The sequence below is a fragment of the Staurois parvus genome, unplaced genomic scaffold (assembly GCF_062004578.1).
Source record: "Staurois parvus isolate SC_StPar_1 unplaced genomic scaffold, SC_StPar_1.0 ptg000468l, whole genome shotgun sequence".
Lineage (NCBI taxonomy): Eukaryota > Metazoa > Chordata > Amphibia > Anura > Ranidae > Staurois > Staurois parvus.
Genome location: NW_028318264.1, coordinates 2,055,561 through 2,077,921, shown reverse-complemented (window position 1 = coordinate 2,077,921; position 22,361 = coordinate 2,055,561). Strand labels below are relative to the sequence as shown.

At 43.9% G+C, this 22,361-nt stretch overlaps 1 protein-coding gene across 1 annotated transcript in view; it reads left to right on the top strand.

Annotated features, from left to right (window-relative positions):
* The first annotated feature begins 15,522 nt into the window (after positions 1-15,522).
* The window catches only part of LOC149452715 (dynein axonemal heavy chain 5-like), a 401,888-nt gene continuing 395,049 nt past the window's right edge, over positions 15,523-22,361 (top strand). Inside the window, exon 1 of the mRNA XM_089689046.1 lies at positions 15,523-15,673. Within this exon, the coding sequence (XP_089545172.1) occupies positions 15,523-15,673 (151 nt within the window). The remainder of the gene's footprint in view (positions 15,674-22,361) is intronic.

Below are 22,361 nucleotides of genomic sequence, written 5' to 3'. Positions count from 1 at the left end.
GTGTGACCCCAGGCTAAAGGTGGCCATACATGCTTTTTTTTATTATCTGATTGATGTGTGATTCTATTACATTGATCACATCTGCAAACAATCGATTAGCCATCACTTCCCTTCTGATCAATTTAGATTACATTCACACAGCAGTTTAGCCGCAGATCGTTTATGGCCTCTGGACGCAGCAGCCCTCTGTGCTATGGCTGCATACAAAGTGGCCAATAACTGAGACCGCTCTGTGTGCGTCAAAACCTCCACAGAAAAGCCGACAACTGACACACTGGCCAGCATCGGTCGCAGGCTCTATTCACATTCAGAAGAGGGGGTACATGCACACAGCAGAAATAGTTTTTTTTTTTGTAGAAATGCACTATAGTCCAATTAACATGATTTCCTATGGGACAGGTTCACAGGGACTTTTTTAAATGCAAAAAGTTGCGTTTTTGGTTATATAGACTTCAATGGAAACGCTGCAGAAAAGCATGTAGTGCGTTTTTGCCACTTTTTTTTATGCATTTTGCGTTTTAAATCTGCCTAGCAACAAGAAAAAAAAATTCAAAATGCATCAAAAACAAATGTGCAAAAACGCACCACAAAACGCAATGCTGAAACGGATGAAACGCAAACTGCATAGGTGTGAACCTAGGGAATTCAGATCAGAGTCGACCAAACTGAAAGGATCAGCCAGGGTGGAATTGACTGTTTTGCATTGCTTGGCAGCACTGAGATACTTGGATAATGAATTGAATCATATTTCAATCCAGCAGATTATATGATGGAAACAAAGATTGTGATCAACAACCTCCGATCGCACATTATGATCATATCTTAGGTATCAATCCAACTCCACTTCCCCACGTGTCATATCGATTAAAAGGGTTGATAAATATAGATCGATATCCCTGTCAGCAGAGCTCAAATGGAAAAGCAATTGATGATTTCTAGAAGCATGTATGGCCACCATAAATTGCTGGAAGGGACATTATGGTAATTTGATTGTTTGTGGATTCAATCATTTTGATTAATTAGCATATTGATCAGATAATAAAATCAAAGCGGGAGGCTTACGAAGTCTCCAAGCACACTAGCGGGTTTTTTTCTGCTCCTAGAAGCTAAACAGTGTTATCATATTCATGTCCATACCAGGGGCGGACTGACCATTTGGAAACTCGGGCACTGCCCGAGGGCCCAGGGTCAGTAGGGGGCCCCATGAGATGCCCCTGGTACCTTTTTTCATAGGCTTTTTTTAGTTTGGGCAAGGACACAGGGGCCCCATGATCCCCTATTGCCCGGGGGCCCCATGAGTTGTCAGTCCGCCCCTGGTCCATACACACTGCTTTAGTCTAGGGTCACACCCGGTGCATTTTTTGGAAAGGGTCAGAGACTTTTTTAACAACCTTCCGCCCGCCCTATAGTACAATGACGGGCGCAAGGTGGTTCTCTCGTTCTGATAGGACGTCATTAGATGTCCTACCATTCTCACTGTGCATGCGCGGCTCAGGGAGCACGCAGCGCGGCGATCGCCGGTGCGCTGTGTCCCTCGGACACAGCGGATCACGGAAAGAGCCGAAGATGTCGGCTCGGTCATGTGATCAGCTGTGTCCAATCACAGCTGATCACATGTAAACACGGAAATGCCGGTTATCGGCACTTCTCTCCTCTCGATCTGTCACACTGACAGCTCAAGAGGAGAGCTGGTAATCGGCTTTCCGCGGAGGGGACATGTACACTGATCATCAGGGCACTGATGATCAGTGTGCCCTGATGATCAGTGTGGCCCCAGAAGTGCCACCTGTCAGTGCCCATCAGTGCCACATGCCAGTGCCCATCAATGCCACATATCAGTGCATACCAGTGCACATCAATGCCACATATCAGTGCTCCCATCTGAGCTCCCTTTCAATGTCACCCATCAGTGCCAGTCAGTGCCACCTATCAGTGCTGCCAATCAGTGCCGCCTATCAGTGCCAGTCAGTGCTGCCTATCAGTGCCATATATCAGTGTCATGTATCAGTGCTGCCTTTCAGTGCCCATCAGTGATGCCTGTCAATGCCCATCAGTGCAACCTACCAGTGCCTCCTCATCAGTGCCACCTATCAGTGTCCATCAGTGCAGCCTATCAGTGCCCATCACTGCAGCCTCAGTAGCGCACATCAGTGAATGAGAAAAATCACTTATTTACAAAATTGTATAACAAAAACTAAGAAAAAACATTTTTTTTTCAATATTTTCAGTGGTTTTTGGTTTAAGAAAAAATAAAAATCCCAGAGGTGATTAAATGCCACCAAAAGAAGGCTCTATCTGTCTCAAAAAAATGATAAAAATTTCATATGGGTACAGTGTTGCATGACCGCGCAATTGTCATTCAAAGTGTGACAGCGCTGAATGCTGAAAATTGGCCTGGACAGGAAGAGGGTATAAGTGCCCTGTAGGCTAGTGGTTAAATGCAAAACATTGCATTTTGGTTCAATAGACTTCAATGGAGATGCTGCAGAAATGCATGTAGTGCATTTTTATGCGTTTTGCATTTTAATCTGCCCAGCAACAAGTTGACAAAAACCCCACAAACATAAAAACGCATGTGCAAAACCACAAAACGCACCACATAACACTGCAGAAACGCATCAAACGCAAACTGCAGAGGTGTGAATCTAGCCTTAAGGTATTAGCAATTTTTTTTGAAAGAAAATGTTTTTGTAGAGTTCTTTTGAGTGTTTTTCTAACAGAAAAAAATGCTAAATGCTACTAAAACACTGCTTTTCAACTTTTTCTAGCTTTTTTTTCTGTAAAAACGCTTATTAACTACTTGCCAACCGCAGATAGCCGAATGACAGCTTCACTGCGGCTGGCCAATTCTGGGAGTGCGTCATATGACGTCCTCCCAGAACGTGCTCTCCTGTGCGCCCCCGGTGATCTCCGTGATCGCTCTGTCCTACGGACACAGCTGATCACGTGATGTGGTAAAAGGCCAATCACAGCGGCCTTTTACCACCTGATCAGCCGTGTCCAATGACACGCTGATCACCGGGAAATGCAATTGCCGGTTCTCGGCTGCACTTTCCTCACGCTATCAGAACGTGAGGAAAGTACTGCCGAGAACTGGCAGCTGTCAGAGCGGGGATTGGCTCAGATCATCAGGGCACTGATGATAAGTGCCCTGATGATCGGTGCCCAGCAGTGCCACGCACCAGTTCCACCCACCTGTGCCCAGCAGTGCTGCCCACCTGTGTCCAGCAGTGCAGGTAGGTGGCACTGCTGGGCACAGGTAGGTGGTACTTCTGGGCACAGGTGTGTGGCACAGGTGGGTACCTGTGCCACCCAGCAGTGCCACACACCTGTGCCCAGAAGTGCCACCTACCTGTGCCCAGCAGTGCCACCCACCAGTGCCACCCAACTGTGCCCACCAGTGCCACTCACCAGTGCCCATCAATGCAGCCCAACAGTGCTGCCAGTCAGTGCCACCAGTCAGTGCCCAGCGGTTGTGCCAGTCAGTGCCCAGCAGTTGCACAAGTCAATGCTTAGCAGTGCCGCCAGTCAGTGCCCAGCAGTGATGCCAGTCAGTGCCACCTATCAGTGCCGCCTATCCGTGCCACCTCATTAGTGCCACCTATCAGTGCCACCTCATTAGTGCTGCCTATCAGTGCTGCCTATCAGTGCCGCCTATTAGTGCTCATTAGTGCTGCCTCATCAACGCACATCAGTGAAGGAGAAAAATTACCTGTTTGAAAAATGTTATAATAGAAACAAAGAAACTTTTTTTTATCAAATTTTTTGCAATTTTTTTGTTTATAGTGCAAAAAGTAAAGTGTCCAGCGGCGATTAAATACCACCAAAGGAAAGCTCTATTTGTGGGAAAAAAATTATAAAAAATTCATATGGGTACGATCTTGCATGACCGCGCAATTGTCAATTAAACTGTGACAGCGCTGAAAGCTGAAAATTGGCCTGGTAAATAAGGGGGTATAAGTGCCTGGTAGGCAAGTGGTTAAACACTATCGCTCCTAAACTCCTCTGAATGCTACTAAAACTGATATTCGTAACATTTTTTCATCCAGTGGTTTTTGAGCTTTAAAAAACTGCTAGCATGTACTATTCAAAATTTGGATAAATTTTTCATTATTTGGAGATTCGGATGTCTCCTGCATGCTACATCTTTGGTGCGCTTTCATAAAGTGCACCAAACATGTGGGTCGCAATGGGGTTGATTTTCTAAAACTGGAGAGTGCAAAATCTGGTGCAGCTGTGCATAGAAACCAATCAGCTTCCAGGTTTTATTGTCAAAGTTTAATTGAACAAGCTGAAGTTAGAAGCTGATTGGCTGCCATGCACAGCTGGATCAGATTCTGCTATGCACCAGTTTTAGTAATCTCCCCCAAAGAGTACATGGCTACCATTAGGCTAGGTTCACACCTATGCAATTTGCGTTTGACCCACTTCTGCATTGCGTTTAGCGTTTTTGCCATGTTTTATTACTTTTTTTTTTTGTTGCTAGGCATATTTAAAAATGCTCTCCATTCTTTTCTGCAGTGTTTCCATTGAAGTCTATAGAACCAAAAACACAAATTTGCGTTATAGAAAGTCCCTGACCCTTTCCCAAAAACGTACCGAGTGAAAACACGGAGATGTGAACGTGTCCCATACGAAATCATGTTAGATGGACTGTAGTGCATTTCTGCAAAATGCTACGGAAAACGCTTAGCTGTGAACCTAGGGTAAGGGTGACCATATACTTTGCAATCTGATTGTCCAATCTCTGTAAAATCTTCTTTTAACTTAACAAAACGATGTAATATGAGCACAAATATAAACAATCCATTCAGTTTGTGTTCAATACACAGGCCCTTACATTCCATAGGTGTTGATAGATCTAAAGGAGATTGTACAATCAAATTTTTATAGTGTATGGTCAGCTTTAGCAAACAATGGATTCATCTTTCAAGTGAAAAAAACACTCTAGGGATCTCTTTATCAATGTTTTCACCCATTTTTCAAATGGAATCGTATGTGAAAAAGCGATGAACTTTAATAAACAGACCCCCTGGAATCTTGATCCCAGGCTGTTTTCTTCCAGTTTTTATGACCAAATACCGGCACGTTTCTCGGCTCCATGTGAACGATTGCTCACAAGGCACAGAAAAGTTCAACTGTTCCTATACTGATGAGTCAGCCCAGGCTCTGGCAAATCTGTTGGAAGCAGCTTTATTGAAAACAATGTTGATGAGTGGCTCTCTAATTAATTAGACCATTTAAAGGTCACATACAGAATGATGAGCTGTGATTATTTTAGTGTTTGTTTTGTAGAGAGATGAGCTTAGGCGTGTTTGGATCCCAGTCTGAACCTACCTGAGCGAGCCCTCCAGGAGGCTGTCACTGTCCTGGGCCAATCAAAAGCAGCCAACGCATTCCCCACGCCTCAGCTCCCCTTGTATACATGTGGCTGTGGGGTAGGGAATGCCCTGGCTGCAGATGATTGGCTCAGCACAGTGACAGTTACCTGGCAGGCTGGCTCAGGTGGGTTCGGACTAGGACACAAACATATCCAAGCTCATCTCTAGTTCTTTTCCAGTTCATTATTCATAATGGTGTTTACACATGTTAGATAGGCAACTATGGCAATGATTAGAGATGAGCGAATTATTAAAAAATTCGATTCGGCTGATTCGCCGAATTTCAGGAAGAAATTCGATTCGATGCGAATTTATTCGCTACGAAGTTAACTTATAAAAAGGGTTTCTAGGCTTCAGAGAGCCTTTAAATTAGTGCAGAACACTGTACCTTTAATTTAAATGCCCTTGGAGATGAGGAAGGAGAAGGAGAAGGATGAGAAGAAGGAGAAGGAGAAGGATGAGAAGGAGAAGGATGAGAAGAAGGAGAAGAAGGAGAAGGAGAAGGATGAGAAGAAGGAGAAGAAGGAGAAGGAGAAGGAGAAGGAGGAGAAGGAGAAGGATGAGAAGAAGGAGAAGGAGAAGGATGAGAAGATGGAGAAGGAGAAGGATGAGAAGAAGGAGAAGGAGAAGGATGAGAAGAAGGAGAAGGAGAAGGATGAGAAGAAGGAGAAGGAGAAGGATGAGAAGAAGGAGAAGGAGAAGGATGAGAAGAAGGAAAAGGATGAGAAGATGGAGAAGGAGAAGGATAAGGAGAAGGAGAAGGATGAGGAGAAGGAGAAGGATGAGAAGAAGGAGAAGGATGAGAAGAAGGAGAAGGATGAGAAGAAGGAGAAGAAGGATGAGAAGAAGGAGAAGGATGAGAAGAAGGAGAAGGAGAAGGATGAGAAGAAGGAGAAGGATGAGAAGATGGAGAAGGAGAAGGATGAGAAGAAGGAGAAGGAGAAGGATGAGAAGAAGGAGAAGGAGAAGGATGAGAAGAAGGAGAAGGATGAGAAGAAGGATGAGAAGAAGGAGAAGGATGAGAAGAAGGATGAGAAGAAGGAGAAGGATGAGAAGAAGAAGGATGAGAAGAAGGAGAAGGATGAGAAGAAGAAGAAGGATGAGAAGAAGGAGAAGGATGAGAAGAAGGAGAAGGATGAGAAGAAGAAGAAGGATGAGAAGAAGAAGAAGGATGAGAAGAAGAAGAAGGATGAGAAGAAGAAGAAGGATGAGAAGAAGAAGAAGGATGAGAAGAAGGAGAATTCCAAGCCGGCAAAAAGTGTATCTGCAGAGCTCCGCTATTTCTTAGCCTATTTCTGACAGTTCTGGGACATTCACTCCATACAGCGGTTGAAACATTGTATCTATTTGTTTCCATAAATGGATCCATTTATGGAAACAAATAGATACAATGTTTCAACCGCTGTATGGAGTGAATGTCACAGAACTGTCAGAAATAGCGGAGCTCTGCAGATACACTTTTTGCCGGCTTGGAATTATTCTTATTTTCATCCTACTTCTTCTTCTTCTTCATCCTCATCCTCATCCTCTTCTTCTGAGGATGAGGATGAGGATGAAGAAGAAGAAGAAGTAGGATGAAAATAAGATTAAGCCTTCTTCATCCTCATCCTCTTCTTCTTCTTCTGAGGATGAGGATGAGGATGAAGAAGAAGTAGGATGAAAATAAGAATAATTCCAAGCCGGCAAAAAGTGTATCTGCAGAGCTCCTCTAAGTGTATCTGCAGAATAGAGGAGCTCTGCAGATACACTTTTTGCCGGCTTGGAATTATTCTCATTTTCATCCTACTTCTTCTTCTTCTTCTTCTTCATCCTCATCCTCTTCTTCTTCTGAGGATGAGGATGAGGATGAAGAAGAAGAAGAAGAAGAAGAAGAAGTAGGATGAAAATAAGAATTCCAAACCGGCAAAAAGTGTATCTGCAGAGTTCCTCTATTTCTGACAGTTCTCTGACAGCTCCTTCACATGTACAGCGGTTGAAACATCTGTTTCTGAATAAAAACATCTGTATCCTAAATGGAAACAAATAGATACAATGTTTCAACCGCTGTACATGTGTTCCTTCTGTCAGAGAACTGTCAGAAATAGCGGAGCTCTCTGCAGGGACACTTTTGCCGGCTGATCGGGAAAAATCCGATTCGCGCACCCGAAGTAGGCAAATATTCGGATTTGACGCAAATCAAATTTTTCCTGAAATTCGTATCGAATTCCGGTTCGCCTGGTTCGATTCGCTCATCTCTAGCAATGATCCTGCCGCTGGAGCAGGGGCGGACTGACAACTCATGGGGTCCCCGGGCAATAGGGGATCATGGGGCCCCTGTGTCCTTGCCCACACTCACAAAAGCCTATAAAAAAGGTACCGGGGGCATCTCATGGGGCCCCCTACTGACCCCGGGCCCTCGGGCAGTGCCCGAGTCTCCAAATGGTCAGTTCGCCCCTGTGCTGGTGATTTTAATCGCTAAAGGCTGGATCGCTGAGAGGTTTCCTGATTGTGCCTAAGGAATTACTCCCTGTGTAAGCTGAAGCAGTGAGATGCCTATGCCATCACTAGCGATGGAGATTTAGCAGAATTCAGCCCAGCAACAGAGTGAAGGTTCCCTGGCTACAGAGCGAGCAATTCTATTGAGACAAACGGGCATCCTCTAGGTCAGTGGTCTCCAAACTGAGGCCCAGGGGCCAGATGCAACCCTTTGCTTGGTTTTATCCAGCCCTCGAGGCATTATTCCTCCCACTGCAAGCAACAGTGTGGAATAGTTTCTCCCACTGACATCGACAATGGGGCACTATTCCTCCTATTGACACCAATGATGGGGCACTATTCCTCCCATTGACACCAATGATGGGGCACGATTCCCCATTGATACCAATGATAAGGCACTATTCATTTCAATGATACTAAGGATGGGGCACTATTCCTCCCATTGATACCAATGATGGGGCACTATTTCTCCAATTGACACCAATGATCGGGCACTATTCCTCCCATTGATACCCATGATGGGGCACTATTTCTCCAATTGACACCAATGAAGGGGCACTATTCCTCCCATTGACACCAATGATGGTGCACTATTCCTCCATTGATACCAACGATGGGGCACTAATCCTTTAATTGATAATAATGATGGAGCACTATTCCTCCTATTGACACCAATGATGGGGCACTATTCCTCCCATTGACACCAATGATGGGGCACGATTCCCCATTGATACCAATGATAAGGCACTATTCATTTCAATGATACTAAGGATGGGGCACTATTCCTCCCATTGATACCAATGATGGGACACTATTTCTCCAATTGACACCAATGATGGGGCACTATTCCTCCCATTGATACCCATGATGGGGCACTATTTCTCCAATTGACACCAATGAAGGGGCACTATTCCTCCCATTGACACCAATGATGGTGCACTATTCCTCCATTGATACCAACGATGGGGCACTAATCCTTTAATTGATAATAATGATGGAGCACTATTTCTCCCATTGATACCAATGATGGGGCACTATTTCTCCCATTGATACCAATGATGGGGCACTATTTCTCCAGTTGATACCAATGATGGGGCACTTTTCCTCCCATTGACACTAACGATGGGGCACTTTTCCTCCCCCTAATACCAATGATGGGGCACTTTTCCTCCCCCTAATACCAATCATGGGGCATTGTATACTCCCACTGACGCCAGGACATTTTCTTCTCCCACTGGTCACAGTCCGGCCCCCCTAAAGTTTGAAGGACAGTAAACCAGCCCATTGTTTAGAAAGCTTGGAGACTCCTGCTCTAGGTGATCCTGCCACTGGCGGTTTGTCTCCAGTGATGCAATCGTTTGTGTCATCGGCCAAATGGTGGTCACACATGTAACAATCTTCTCAAACAATTTTTCAAAGGATTGGATATTATGAACGGATCTATGAATTATCAGAAAGATACATACATACATACATAAAACCATTTAATTTCATCTAAATTATTTTGATCAGTCTGCACAGAAAATTCAATATTAGGAAAGTAGATCATTTGATATGATCATTAAGCAGCTCAGACAAACTTTTCGATAATTTTTCCAATCAGACAGTAAATCTATGAACAATATGACCGTATATAAAATCTTCCACATAGGGCCACCATTACATTAAGGACTCTTACACACAGGACATAAAAAATGGCACTTCTACAGGCATCTGACTTTTTTCAGCCTCTAAATGCCCCTCTATATTAGCCCATGTGGCCATGCACACAAAGGGGTTTACAGGTGTATTAGAAGAGGGGTGTGTAGAAGCTAAAAAAACACCCCAAAATCACACATTCAGGAGAGTGGCAGTTGAGCAGAAAAAAATGCTTGGTGTGCCTAAGCACATGTAAACTTGCCTAGATGCATCTAAACACTAGGTTCATTTAGCGCTTGAGTGTTCATTCACTCCAATGACAAGAATAAATTCATGTTCTGTCCAATGAAATGAATGAATGCCCAAAGCTTTCAAAATGCGGCTTTAGGCACATTTTTTAAGGTGCTTTTTTTCCTGTCAGGAGCAAAGGTGTCCATGGGAGGGAACGTCCTGTGTGTGAGAGGCCTCAGAATGTACGGGTTGGGGTAAATTGTAAAGAGATCTTGGTTTGGATGGGGACACATTGGCTATAATGGAATTATATGTTCTACATGGGATTGTGTGGAATAGCAGTTGAATGTAAAGGGACATGTTTCCTTGCTGTCAGATGACAGTGTGTCTTATAACCAGGGGCGGACTGACAACTCATGGGGCCCTCGGGCTATAGGGGATCATGGGGCCCCTGTGTCCTTGCCCAAACTAAAAAAAAGTCTATGAAAAAGGTACCAGGGGCATCTCATGGGGCCCCCTACTGACCCCGGGCCCTCGGGCAGTGCCTGAGTTTCCAAATGGTCGGTCCACCCCTGCTTATAACTGTGAACTCTTGCTTGAATTGATTGGTCTGACTGGAATCTTTGGGGAGATCTTACAGTCTTTCAGGCTCCATTTATACTTGTGTGACTTGTAATGAAACAAAAAGTAGCATCAGAAGTCACAGCCCATTGTTTTCAATGGCACTCATTCAGATTGGTGTGACTTAGAAAAGGTACCTGCGCTACTTTGATGCGACTTTTGATGCAACTCAGTGCTAGAAAATATAAAGTCGTATTCAAAGTCGTATCAAAGTCAGACTCCAAAGTTGCACTGGAAATGGTCCACCTTTGGAGTCGCACAAATTTGAATGGAGTCTTAAGCACAATTCTAAATGTACTCATAATATAATTGCTTGAAGCCTAATGAGACCACAATCTTTCAGTCTGTGGGTTCCAACAGATATCCCAAGCTGATATAAAAAAAATGTCTGATGGGGGTTTAATATTTATTGCATTGCCCTAGATAAAAGCAGCACTCAGGGTGTAGGCACATTACCTGCTCACTGCGGGAGCATACACTCAGTAATACATTCATGCACTGGGCTTTGACACATTTAGGCTCCATGCACAACTAGCTTAATAAAACGCTAGTGCTCTTGGCAGAAATAAGCGATGATTTTGAGCATTTTTATACTAGGAGTGTTTAGCACTGTGTTGTGTTTTTTTTTTTTTTTCTTCCAGAAAACCACTCTCAAAAATGCAAAATAGAGGGTTTGTTTTCTGCCTCTAAATGCTAAGCTTAACCACTAGCCTACCGAACACTTATACCCCCTTTCTGCCCAGGCCAGTTTTCAGCTTTCAGCGCTGTGGCACTTTGAATGACAATTGTGCGGTCATGCAACACTGTACCCATATGAAATTTTTCTAATTTTTTTCACACACATAGAGCTTTCTTTTTGTGGTATTTAATCACCACTGGTTGTTTTATTTTTTGCACTATAAACAAAACATTTTTTGCAAACAAATACTTTTTCTCCTTCACTGATGTGCATTGATGAGGCTGCACTGATAGGCAGCACAGATGGACACTGATAGAAAGCACTGATGGGCACTGACATGGTGGCATGGTTAGGCAACACTGATGGGCACTGTTAGGCTGCACTGATGAGGTGGCACTGATGAGGCGGCACTGGTGGGCATTGATGAGGAGGCACTGATGATGCTGCACTGATATGCAGCAATAATGGGCACTGATAGGTGGCGCTGATTGGTGGCACTGCTGGGCACAACTGCTGGGCACTGGTGGGAGGCACTGCTGGGTACTGATCATCGGGGCATTGATCATTGGTGCCCTGATGATTGGTGCAGATATCCTCTGTGTCATTTGCCAGTCATCAGCAGTGCTGCTGCTAACTGGCAACTGTATTTACATTGTGATCTGCTGTGTCATTTGAAACAACTGATCACATGGTAAAAGGCTGCTGTGATTGGCCTTTTACCTCACCATGTAATCAGCTGTGTCTGTAGGACACAGCGATCATGGCGAATGCCAGGTGTGTGCCTCTGGGGGCGCACGGGAGGGCGTGTTTTGGGAAGACATCATATTACGCCCTCCCAGAACTGGACAAGTAGTTCAAATACTGTACGCCTCTGAACGACCTGTTGTGCATGGACAACTAATGTGAATGAAATGATTCTGCATCATGCCCCAATGTAATGAGAAGACATACACTGACCACCAACGTAATTGAGACCTTTAGTCTTGTTCACATTTGTGCATGTTAGTTGCTTCTACAAGCAAACTGCTAAACTCCTCCAGGAGCAGCATTTTTTATTAAGCCAGTGCGCATGGACTCCAGGCAAAAAAACGTTCAGTTAAAGTAGAACTAAACCCTCCTATCCTTCTCAGTCAGGGAAGCTGCCATCTTAGCCGTTGTTTGATCTGCAGCTGCCGTGGTTCTACACGTGATCAGTTATGACACCAGCCATCTCATGGTTTGACAGTTGAGATCACAAGCAAATGTGACAGTTAGCATTCCCGGCATTCCAGGATTGTAACTGTTTTTTGCAAATGTTAAATTTATGGGGTGAGTTCCACTTTAAATATATTTCCCAATAGCAACAAAGGATTTAAACCTACTTTGTGTACACCAAACACCTTTACAAACCCAGATATTTACAAGTAGAACATGTTTATTGAAGACTAATATAGGCAAATACAAACCGTACAGCATGCTGTTCACATAGTCAACAGGGAAGACAAGTATAAATCCAGATATTACCTTGAAAAGTAGTATTGATGTCATTACTATGCTGTAAATTGGCTACACAAGGAGCAGACCTGTGGGAGTATGGGAGTAACCAGGAAGGCCCAGCCCACTACAAGATGCACACAGGAGGGGGAGGATACAAGACCAGTCACTCTGCACAATAAGAAAGATCAGCAGTGACTGGTCTTTATTACAGGAAGTATGCACAGTGCATTTCATGTTCGATTTCTACACAGGTCTGGGAGAAATGCACAAAGGACACCAAGGGGTCTCTTTATTAAAATAAAATTGCAAAACAATTCACCCAGTGAAAGTACATGAACATTTGTATTGTGTAAATGGGGCAATAAAACCCTGAAAAGAAAACAAATGTTTTTAGGCTATTTCCTGTGGTGGGCAAATGTTTTTTATTGACTTAAAACAAAAATACAGCATTTAGTTACTAAATGGTGCTAAGTAGCATAGAAAATCCCTAGGATACTTAGGGGTAGATTTACTAAAACTGGATTACTTAAAATCTGGTACAGTTGTACATGGTAGCCAATCAGCTTCTAACTTCAGCTTTTTTTTCTATAATAACATCTATACTTACCTGCTCTGTGCAGTGATTTTGCACAGAAAATACCCGATGCTCTTCTTTTAGGGTCCCCTCTGGTGCTCTCGGATCCTCCTCCTCAAGCAGCGCCCCAAGGGAAAGCTGCTGGCCCTGGGGGCACCTCTGCGTACTCATCTTCCAGCTGCTGCTCTATGCACTCATAAGACACATAGAGCAGTGGCTCGGCTCCACCCCCTCTCTCTCCTCATTGGCTCACTGGCTGTGATTGACAGCAACGGGAGCCAACGGGCTCCCATTGCTGCCACAGCCAATGAGGAGGAAGAGTCCCCAGACAGCAGAGGCAGTCAAGAACATTTCTGGATTGGAGGGGGCTCAGGTAAGGATTGGGGGGGCTGGAGTGCTGGACTGTCTATAAGGAGGGGCAGAAGGGGCAACTGCCCTAGGACCAGTCATTTCTGTGGGGCCCAAAGCAGCTACCCCATACTTGTCAATTATCCATTGAAGTCTTCGTACTGCGCTATGTCCTAATATCTCAGTGTGAAGTGCTGTCTCGTATGCTGCCCAGCTCTGCCCTATGTTCATGTACAGATGACTCATGTGTGCAGACCATGTTCCAGCCACCACCTCCTCTGCTGAATGCTGCCCACTGGGGTGGTAAAGGGGCATGCTTGTAGTCCCTGCCTGTAACTGTGGTCACTGAGCCTTCCATCAGCTTATTCTGCAAATGTAAGCAAAGTGGGGGGGGGGGGGGAGAGTGTATGCAGGCAGGCAGAAAAGGAATTACAGTTTGGGGTGCACAGGTGAGGAAGGAGGGGATGTACAGCGGTAAGTAAGCTGAGTGCAAAGTTCAGCAGAGGAGGTAGAGTATGTAGAGTTAGTGATGGTGGGGGTTGGAGTGGAGAGGATGGGGAAAGCTTGGGGTGCAGAGTTTAGCAGGGAAATTTAGGATGCAGAGGTGTGCTGACAGAGTGGATAAAGATGTATGTTACATGTAGGGCAGCCCATGCTAGAAATGCAGAAAAAAAGTCTCTGACCCTTTTTTGAAATCTCACTGAGCAATACAGTGCCACACCACAGTGAATTTTGGTGCATGTGAAAACACGCACATCAGCAGATGTGTGAGGGTGTCATTAACAATTAATGGCACTGTTGTGTGTCTGCTAAATGGTAGCACGTTTCTGTGGTGTCAGGAAAGCAATTTTGCATGTTTTCCTGACATGCACAAATGTGAACAAGACTAAAGGTCTCAATTACGTTGATGGTCAGTGTATATCTTCTCATTACATTGGGGCATGGTGCAGAATCATTTCATTCACACTAGTTGTCAGTGTGAGTGCCCCCCTTTCATTGGCGGTCACTATAAATCCCTCCTTACATTGGTGGTCACTATGACTGTTCCTATTACATTAGTGGTCAGTGGAATAATGTGCAGTAACCTCTAGCAACCAAGCAGTGAGCAGTCATGATATGCAGTTACCTCTAACAGCCAATCAGTGAGCAGTAATGAAGTGCAGTAACCTCTAGTAGCCAATCAGTGAGCAGTAAGGATGTGCAGTAACCTCTAGCAACCAAGCAGAAAGCATTAATGTTGTGCAGTAACTTCTAGCAACCAATCAGCAAGCAGAAATCATGTGCTGTGACCTCTAGCAAATAATTAGTGAGCCATAAAGTGTGCTGTAGCCTCTATCAATCAGTCAGTGATCAGTAATGATATGCTGTAACATCCAGCAACCAATCACAATCACTGCCTGATCTACTGCAGTAAACTGATTTTGAGTCTAACTGCTACTTATTGTATGTCTCAGAGCAGGTGGAGAGCAAAATTGTACAGGGGGCCCAAAAAATGTTTGGCCAGGGTCCACTCAATATTAAAGATGGTCCTGTTGGGGGGGGAGGGGGGTGCTGCTCACAGAAGGTTTTTTTTACCTTCATGCATTGAAGTATGACATGTATTTGATAAGTATTGCATGACTGTAAAAGACCATGAGCCTTTAGAAGCACTTTAAGCTTTGGCAATAAAACCTGGAAGCTGATTGGTTTCTATAGAGAGTTGCACCAGATTTTGCATTTTTCAGTTATAGTAAATAACCCCCTTAGTGTCGTCTAGTGGCCAACTGTGGTATTTTTAATTTAAATAAATGAAATGCATTCGACCAGCACAGGTAATAATTATGTTTTTGTCCTATTCACACACATTGAATGTACACTACTTTCACTGGGTAAATTGCTATGCATTCTTTTTTATAAATAGAAGTACAAGATTCAGATATGAAGACACGTGCCTCTTGAATTTAGATCATCTGCAATGATATGCAATTGCAGTTTTCTTGGACTTATTAAACTTCAGGAATGAAAATGTGTGAAATGTTTCCTTGCATATGATGCCTGAGGTCCATAGTCAGCAGACACTGGATCCTAACATTTCATATCTTCCAACAGGTGCATCACACATGGATGAAGGCAACAGGAATGATATGGAGGTGGATGAACATCTTCCTCCTACTATAGAAGAGGAAACAGAGGTGGACTCTCCCAGTGCTGCATCGAAGGGAGATGCAGAACAACAGCTAAACCCACCTTTAGTATCCATTAACAGCAAAGGTAAGCTGTATCTCATATTCATAGTCTATGATACAAAAGTGCAATAACCAGGGCCGTGGATAAGGGGCTATCACCAGTCTTCTTGCAGAGAGAGCCATACAGGGAAATGGTTACAGTAATTGCCCCACCCTGGTGCACCTATCATCCTCCCTGTACATCATACATTTCCCTCTGCTGCCCCCACCCCTGTAATGTTGTCAGTTTCCCTCCTCTCATTTCCACGGGCAGCTGCAAGCATACAGTAGGACCCTTCAGAATGGACAGTGGGAAAAAGGTTCAGTAAATATGTCACATTTACCAGCCCCCTTCCTTTCCTGAATGAACACAATGAGTGATTGGTACCAACTGTGTTCATTCATAATTGAAGCATAGTAAACTGTGTTTTTTTTGTGGGAATGGGGGGGGGGAGCTTGTCAGGTTGGCTGTATGGGGCCCCATGGTTTGGGGGGACCTGTCAGATTGGCTGTATGAGGCCCTGTGGTTTCTAACAGCAGCCCTGGCAATAACACAATTGCCACATCTTCAGATCCATACCTAGCCACACCTAACACCTCCTGTCCTGCTGTTCACATATTCCTGCACAACAAACACCTCCATTCAGATACGGTGGCATTTATAGAGAACAGATATATTTGGGAGTAATGTACAGAAAATATATGTATTTGTAAGCTCCAAGGAGCAGGGCCCTCCTAACCCTCTTGTATTGAACTGTATTGTTGCTGTATTGTCTCCCTTTATATTGTAAACGCTGAGCAAACTGTTGGCGCTATATAAATCCTGTATAATAATAATAATAATAATGTATTTATTTATGTTTATTACTGCTGAACTACTTTATTTCTCCACACAATGTGTATAAATGAACTCAAAGCAGCTTGATGCAAACCAGACCAAGAGGTAGTGGTGGAGGGACAATGGGCACAGATCTTCACAGGTTACCAACTATGAACTAAGTTATTACATGAGCCAAAATAGGCTGTATCTGGCAGCTCAGCGCAAAGATGGGGAGTGGGGCAATCTCAGGGTAATAAGTACCAAAATAGAGAGCACCAAAAAAAAATCCTTAGGGGTCCAAAGTCAACTGGTCACAGCAAGCAGGGCACGGACAGCCAATGCATTTCAATCCCCCTTCATTAGGGATGGAGGAAAAATAACAAATTGGTGATAAAGCAGAATCGCTAAAAATACACATGTATAAAAGAGAAATAAACAAGTAATAAGGAATGTCCATTGAAGAGAAAAACAAGCTAGAACTAACAAACTCAGGAGAAACAAAAAGTATTAAAAAGTATATATATCTCCAGAGCCAGAGTGCAATACTGCCTAAAGTGGAACTTCACCCAAACGTTCCGCTTTAAGTCCCCCCCCCCACCTAATTTGCCATATAATTTTTTTTGGAGGGGGGAGTGGGTACCTAGTTTTGACAGGTAATCTTTCCCATTTCCTCTTGGATCGCTTAAGTGACCTGAGAAGAAATCCGGCTCCTTCTCTCTTCATCCGCAGCATTCTGGGACAAGTCACAGGTTCCAGAAGGCTGCAAGACCATTCACAAAGCCATAGTGTGGCTTGAGCATGCATAGTAGGAAGCCAGCTGTGAAGCTGCAAGCTTCCCACACTAAAGATGTCGGTGCCAGGAACCCGAAGACTAAGAAAGAACCGGCCTGGGTGAGGATGGGGAGGGATCCCTGGACAGGTAAGCTGGGACACAGCTGTGAATGTTTATATTTGTCCTCATCTAACATCGTTTTGTTAAGTTAAAAGAAGATTTTATAGAGATTGGACAATCAGATTGCAATTTATATGGTCAACTTAATGGTAGCCATGTACTCTTTGGGGGAAATTAACTTAAACAGGTGCATAACCGAATCTGGTCCAGTTGTGTATGGTAACCAATCAGCTTCTAACTTCAGCTTGTTCAATTAAACTTCGACAGAAAAACCTGCAAGCTGATTGGTTTCTATGCAGAGCTGCATCAGATTTTGCACACTCCACTTTTAGTAAATGCACAGCGTATTCCTGTATGATTGGTAGTGTGAACCGACCCTGAAAGACAAATATAAGGGATGCTGTCCAAGAACAATCACAAAGATCACAGTGTTACAAATAGTAACCGAACATGCCTCAGCTGGTGTGTGTCAGGATGCAGGACAGCCAAATGGATACAAATGTTTCCACTGCAAGAAATATAAAAACATTTGTATAGCAGTAGAAACATTTGGATCCATTTAGCCCTGAGAATGACATTACCTGTGAGAACATACAGTTTAATGTGGCAGTAAAGGCCCCTATAGTTATTTGTGCCTATAGGTAAGCGTACAATCAGGCTTACCTGTCGGCAGGGGCGGACTGACCATTTGGAAACTCGGGCACTGCCCGAGGGCCCGGGGTCAGTAGGGGGCCCCATGAGATGCCCCTGGTACCTTTTTGATTGGCTTTTTTGAGTTTGGGCAAGGACACAGGGCCCCATGATCCCCTATTGCCCGGGGGCCCCATGAATTGTCAGTCCACCCCTGCCTGTCGGTGTAATGAATATCTTATAAATGTGTACCGTTTAGCAATAGCCAAAGACATGACTTGCACATGCGCAGTGACCCTCTGCATTCAGGGCACACAGTATGCTACAGGCCGCGAAACTGGAAGGAAGACCAGGTGAAGATGGAAGCACTGGGGGATCCCTGACAGCTCTGCGTTGGAGGGCTGTGTGTGCAGGTAAGTGTGTCATATTGTGCCAGTATGCAGCGCATACTAGCACATTATGGGATAAACCAGCAGGGACTTTTTTTGGCAGTTTACTACTGCTTTAATCTGTGTTTTAAAGTATATGTAAACCCTCAACTTGTAATACAACCTATACAGTTTAAAACAGAAATGAAAGGCAAAACATTTATAAATATATAAATGTATATATATAATATATATAAATGTATATATATATAAAATAATCACATTCCCTCTGTTCTCAGCTGCATAGAGAGGTAAGGGTGGAGAAATAGCAGTACACTAATCTTCCAAGTAAACAGCTGTGCAGAGAGGGGGGTGTCAGGATAAGTTTGATCATTGGAGGAGAGGAGGCTGAGGTCTCAGCACAGCTAGAGAACTAACGACGCTGTGTTCCCATGCCTAGTGTGGTCAGTTTATATAAAAAAAAAAAATAGAAAAGCAGAGGGACTGACACGAACACCAGGGATTTCACACAAAGAAAGTAACACAAAGAGAACAGCATACTTTTCATACAAGTCCACGGTACAGCAGGCATATATCAAGAATATGAAATGTTGGGTTTACATATTTTTTAAGGCTGGGAACACTCACAAAATCATGTTTGTTCCAGATCCACAGGCAAACACTGCTTTTTAGGGGTGCCATTATTTCATAATGACACCCCCACACATTCACAAATTTTAAAACGTCATCCCCGGTCAACTCATGATCTGTGCGTGTTTCCCACACTGCATTCAAATTGCAATGCCCATGCGATCTGCAGTGGGTGTCAGTGTAATGTTAATGACACCCAAAATGCTGTGAAATTGCCTGCACTGGATCGTGTGATTCCATTGCAGTGCGTTTCAAAAAGTAGTGCATGCACTACTTTTGGTGTGGTGCAATTTCAGCCCATTAAAATGAATGGGCTCAAATTGCACTACACTGAACTGCATGTGAATAATACAGGAATGCAGGGTGTGGGATGAGGTGATTCATAATTTGAACCGAGGCTTAGGGACTTCTTTCCCTGCAGTCAGCTGTAATTTAATTCAGCAACTACATTAGCAACTAAAAGGGAAACCAAAGCAACTCAGACAGCCTTGAAGAATATGGAAACCCTCAACTTGTAAAACAACCCATTCAGTTTAAAATAGAAATGAAAGGTAAAACAGATATAAAAAGAAAACCTACCTTTTTTCCCCTCTTTTTTTTGTGATCACATTCCTTCTGTTCTTAGCTGCATAAGACCTGGGGAAGGAGAAACAGCAGCATACCAATCTTCCCAGTGAATAGCTGTGTGTGCTTGGGGGGGGAGGGGATGGGAGTGTCAGCTGTAGTCTGTAGTCTGGTCATTGGAGGAGAGCACACTTGATTTCCAGCACAGCTAGAAAAGTGTGTCTGTGTCTCTCTTTCTCGCCATGGGGGATGGTGGCTGGTGTATGGGGGGCAGTGGTAGTGGAAGGCTCGGGTTGAGGGCAGGGGTGTTCTTGGTCAATGTCAATGTCTTTGTGTGGGGGGGGGCTACAATTTTTGTTGCCTAGGGCAGCATAAAACCTAAATACACCACTGGCTGTAGGTAAAATGAATATCTCCTAAATGTGTACCGTTTAGGAGATACAGTTGTGCTCAAAAGTTTGCATACCCTGGCAGAAATTGTGAAATTTTGGCATTGATATTGAAAATATGACTGATCATGTTAGCTCTTACCCATAGCTAGATGACACAGGCATGCAAGTTCATGTAACGTGTTACTCAAAATTAGACATGTGCGATGCATTTAGTTACTATTCAAAATCTGGACAAAATTTTCATTATTTGAAGATTCGGATGTCTCCTGCATGCTTCATCTTTGGTGCACTTTCATTAAGTGCACCAAACATGTGGGTCACAATGGGGTTGATTTACTAAAACTGGAGAGTGCAAAATCTGGTGCAGCTGTGCATAGAAACCAATCAGCTTTCAGGTTTTATTGTCAAAGCTTAATTGAACAAGCTGACGTTAGAAGTCGATTGGTTACCATGCGCAGCTGCACCAGATTTTGCAGTCTCCAGTTTTAGTAAATAAACCCCTCTATGGGAAAGTGCAGCTAACCAGCTCCTTGCACGCGAGTAAGTTGTGCTGCACCGCAGCAGTGTGAAAGTGCTGTAATTCTTTTATTTCCTATGACCATAAGTGCCACCTTGTGGCCATAATGCAATATTTTCCTGAAACATCTCAATCAGGAATATATTGCATTATGGCCCCTAAAAAGAGCTGACGATTGAGACATCTGCACAGCTATTTATTTTTCTTTGTACACTATAAAGCGTTGATATTTTTTGTTTTGTCCAGTTATTGGGTACATCACTGACATAAGTTACCTGGCTATGCTGATGATGTGTCACTGACCCATTTGGTGCCATACCATCTGCTTGTCATGTTTAGAGGTCAGCTAGCAAAGCACTAACAAGTTTGCTATTTTTTTTCACAATTTCATATTTTTCAGTATTTTGGCTTTTAGGAAGAATAGTCATCGTGTAATGAGTGTATTGCAGTGTATACCATACGATAACAGTTTGGGAAGTGCTGCTATTGGCTTGTAAAGGTAGCCATATGGTCACATTTACTGCCATGTGTGCTGTAGTAAAGCTTTCCATTTTATTCATCCAAACAAGCATCCACATAAATTGCAACTGCCACTGTTTATGTGTAACAGCCGTGTACGGATATTAGTAACGCATCCCTATGTGTGAGTCCTTTGAATATCCAAATTGCTGGATTTGATAAGGATGAAGTGCCAACCACCAATTGAAAAACAATTATTATTATTATTTTTCTTTTTAGTGCAAAACAACCAATTTCCCTAATGGGACAGAGATGTCAAAAACAATGACAATGTTTTTAAACTTGCTTATTCTATCCAAAATGGAAAAAAAAAAGTTTGGCTTTAGATCTTCTTCAAGTTCAAGATCTTCAAGTCTGGTTATAGACATTCATTACAGAATTGTATAAACCTCCTTGGTTACCATGACAACTAAAGGCATACACAAAATCTAAGGCACATACTGAGGATCAGGGATAGGCAACCCTAAAGAGGTGGAGATCTACCAGAACAACATGGGAGGAGGCAAAGATCACCGGGCAGAGTGTCACCTCCTCACACCTGATTTAAACCTCTAACTGCCATACTTATCGCAACATATCCCCTCCTCATCACCTGTCCAACACACTTGGATTGCTTTTCAGAGGAGAAGCAGTGCCTGCTGCACTTGCAGGTGTGGTGCACTTTCTGAAAGCGCACCCAAACACAGGAGTTTTTGTGCACTTTCAGAAAGTGTACCAAATGAGCAGGATATAATAGAAGTCTATGGCTAAGCACAGCAAACCTACAAGAATCAGCAGCCCTATACTATTATGTCCAGTGTATTGCTTCTCATTGACCTGAACATCTCTTCTTTCCTGCTGCTGGCACCATTCTGGAGACTGCTAGCCAGGATTAGAGGTGGAGTGCAGCTGGTATCAATCCGCATGGGACAGGAGCCAGCACTACAGAGGAGGCATTGGTTTAGCAGCTCTTGCTCCCAAATACAGCTCCAGCTGCATTGCACTCTGTTTGATGCTCTGGGATAGCGGTCAGCAAGCTTAGATCGTGATCTACCAGTCACGATCTACTGGTCGCTGGCCCCTGCTGTAGATCAACATTAACCACCTCCCGTCCGACCGTTGTATATAAATGGCCGGAAGGTGGCACTGCAGGGTCGGGTGGCCGTTTATAAACTCCCTGGGAGTGCGTAGCACCGCGATCCGGTGCCCGCTGTGTACTCCGGACACAGTGGAACACCGATCATCGGACGGGACCTCTGTACGAGGTCCCGATCATGTGATCACTGATTGGACAATCAGTGATCACATGCAAAGTAGTAAGCAAGATGTCACTTGTGACATCATTGCTTACTACGTGTGAAATCTGTGAATGATCACAGAGGTCACATGGTACAAGGCTATT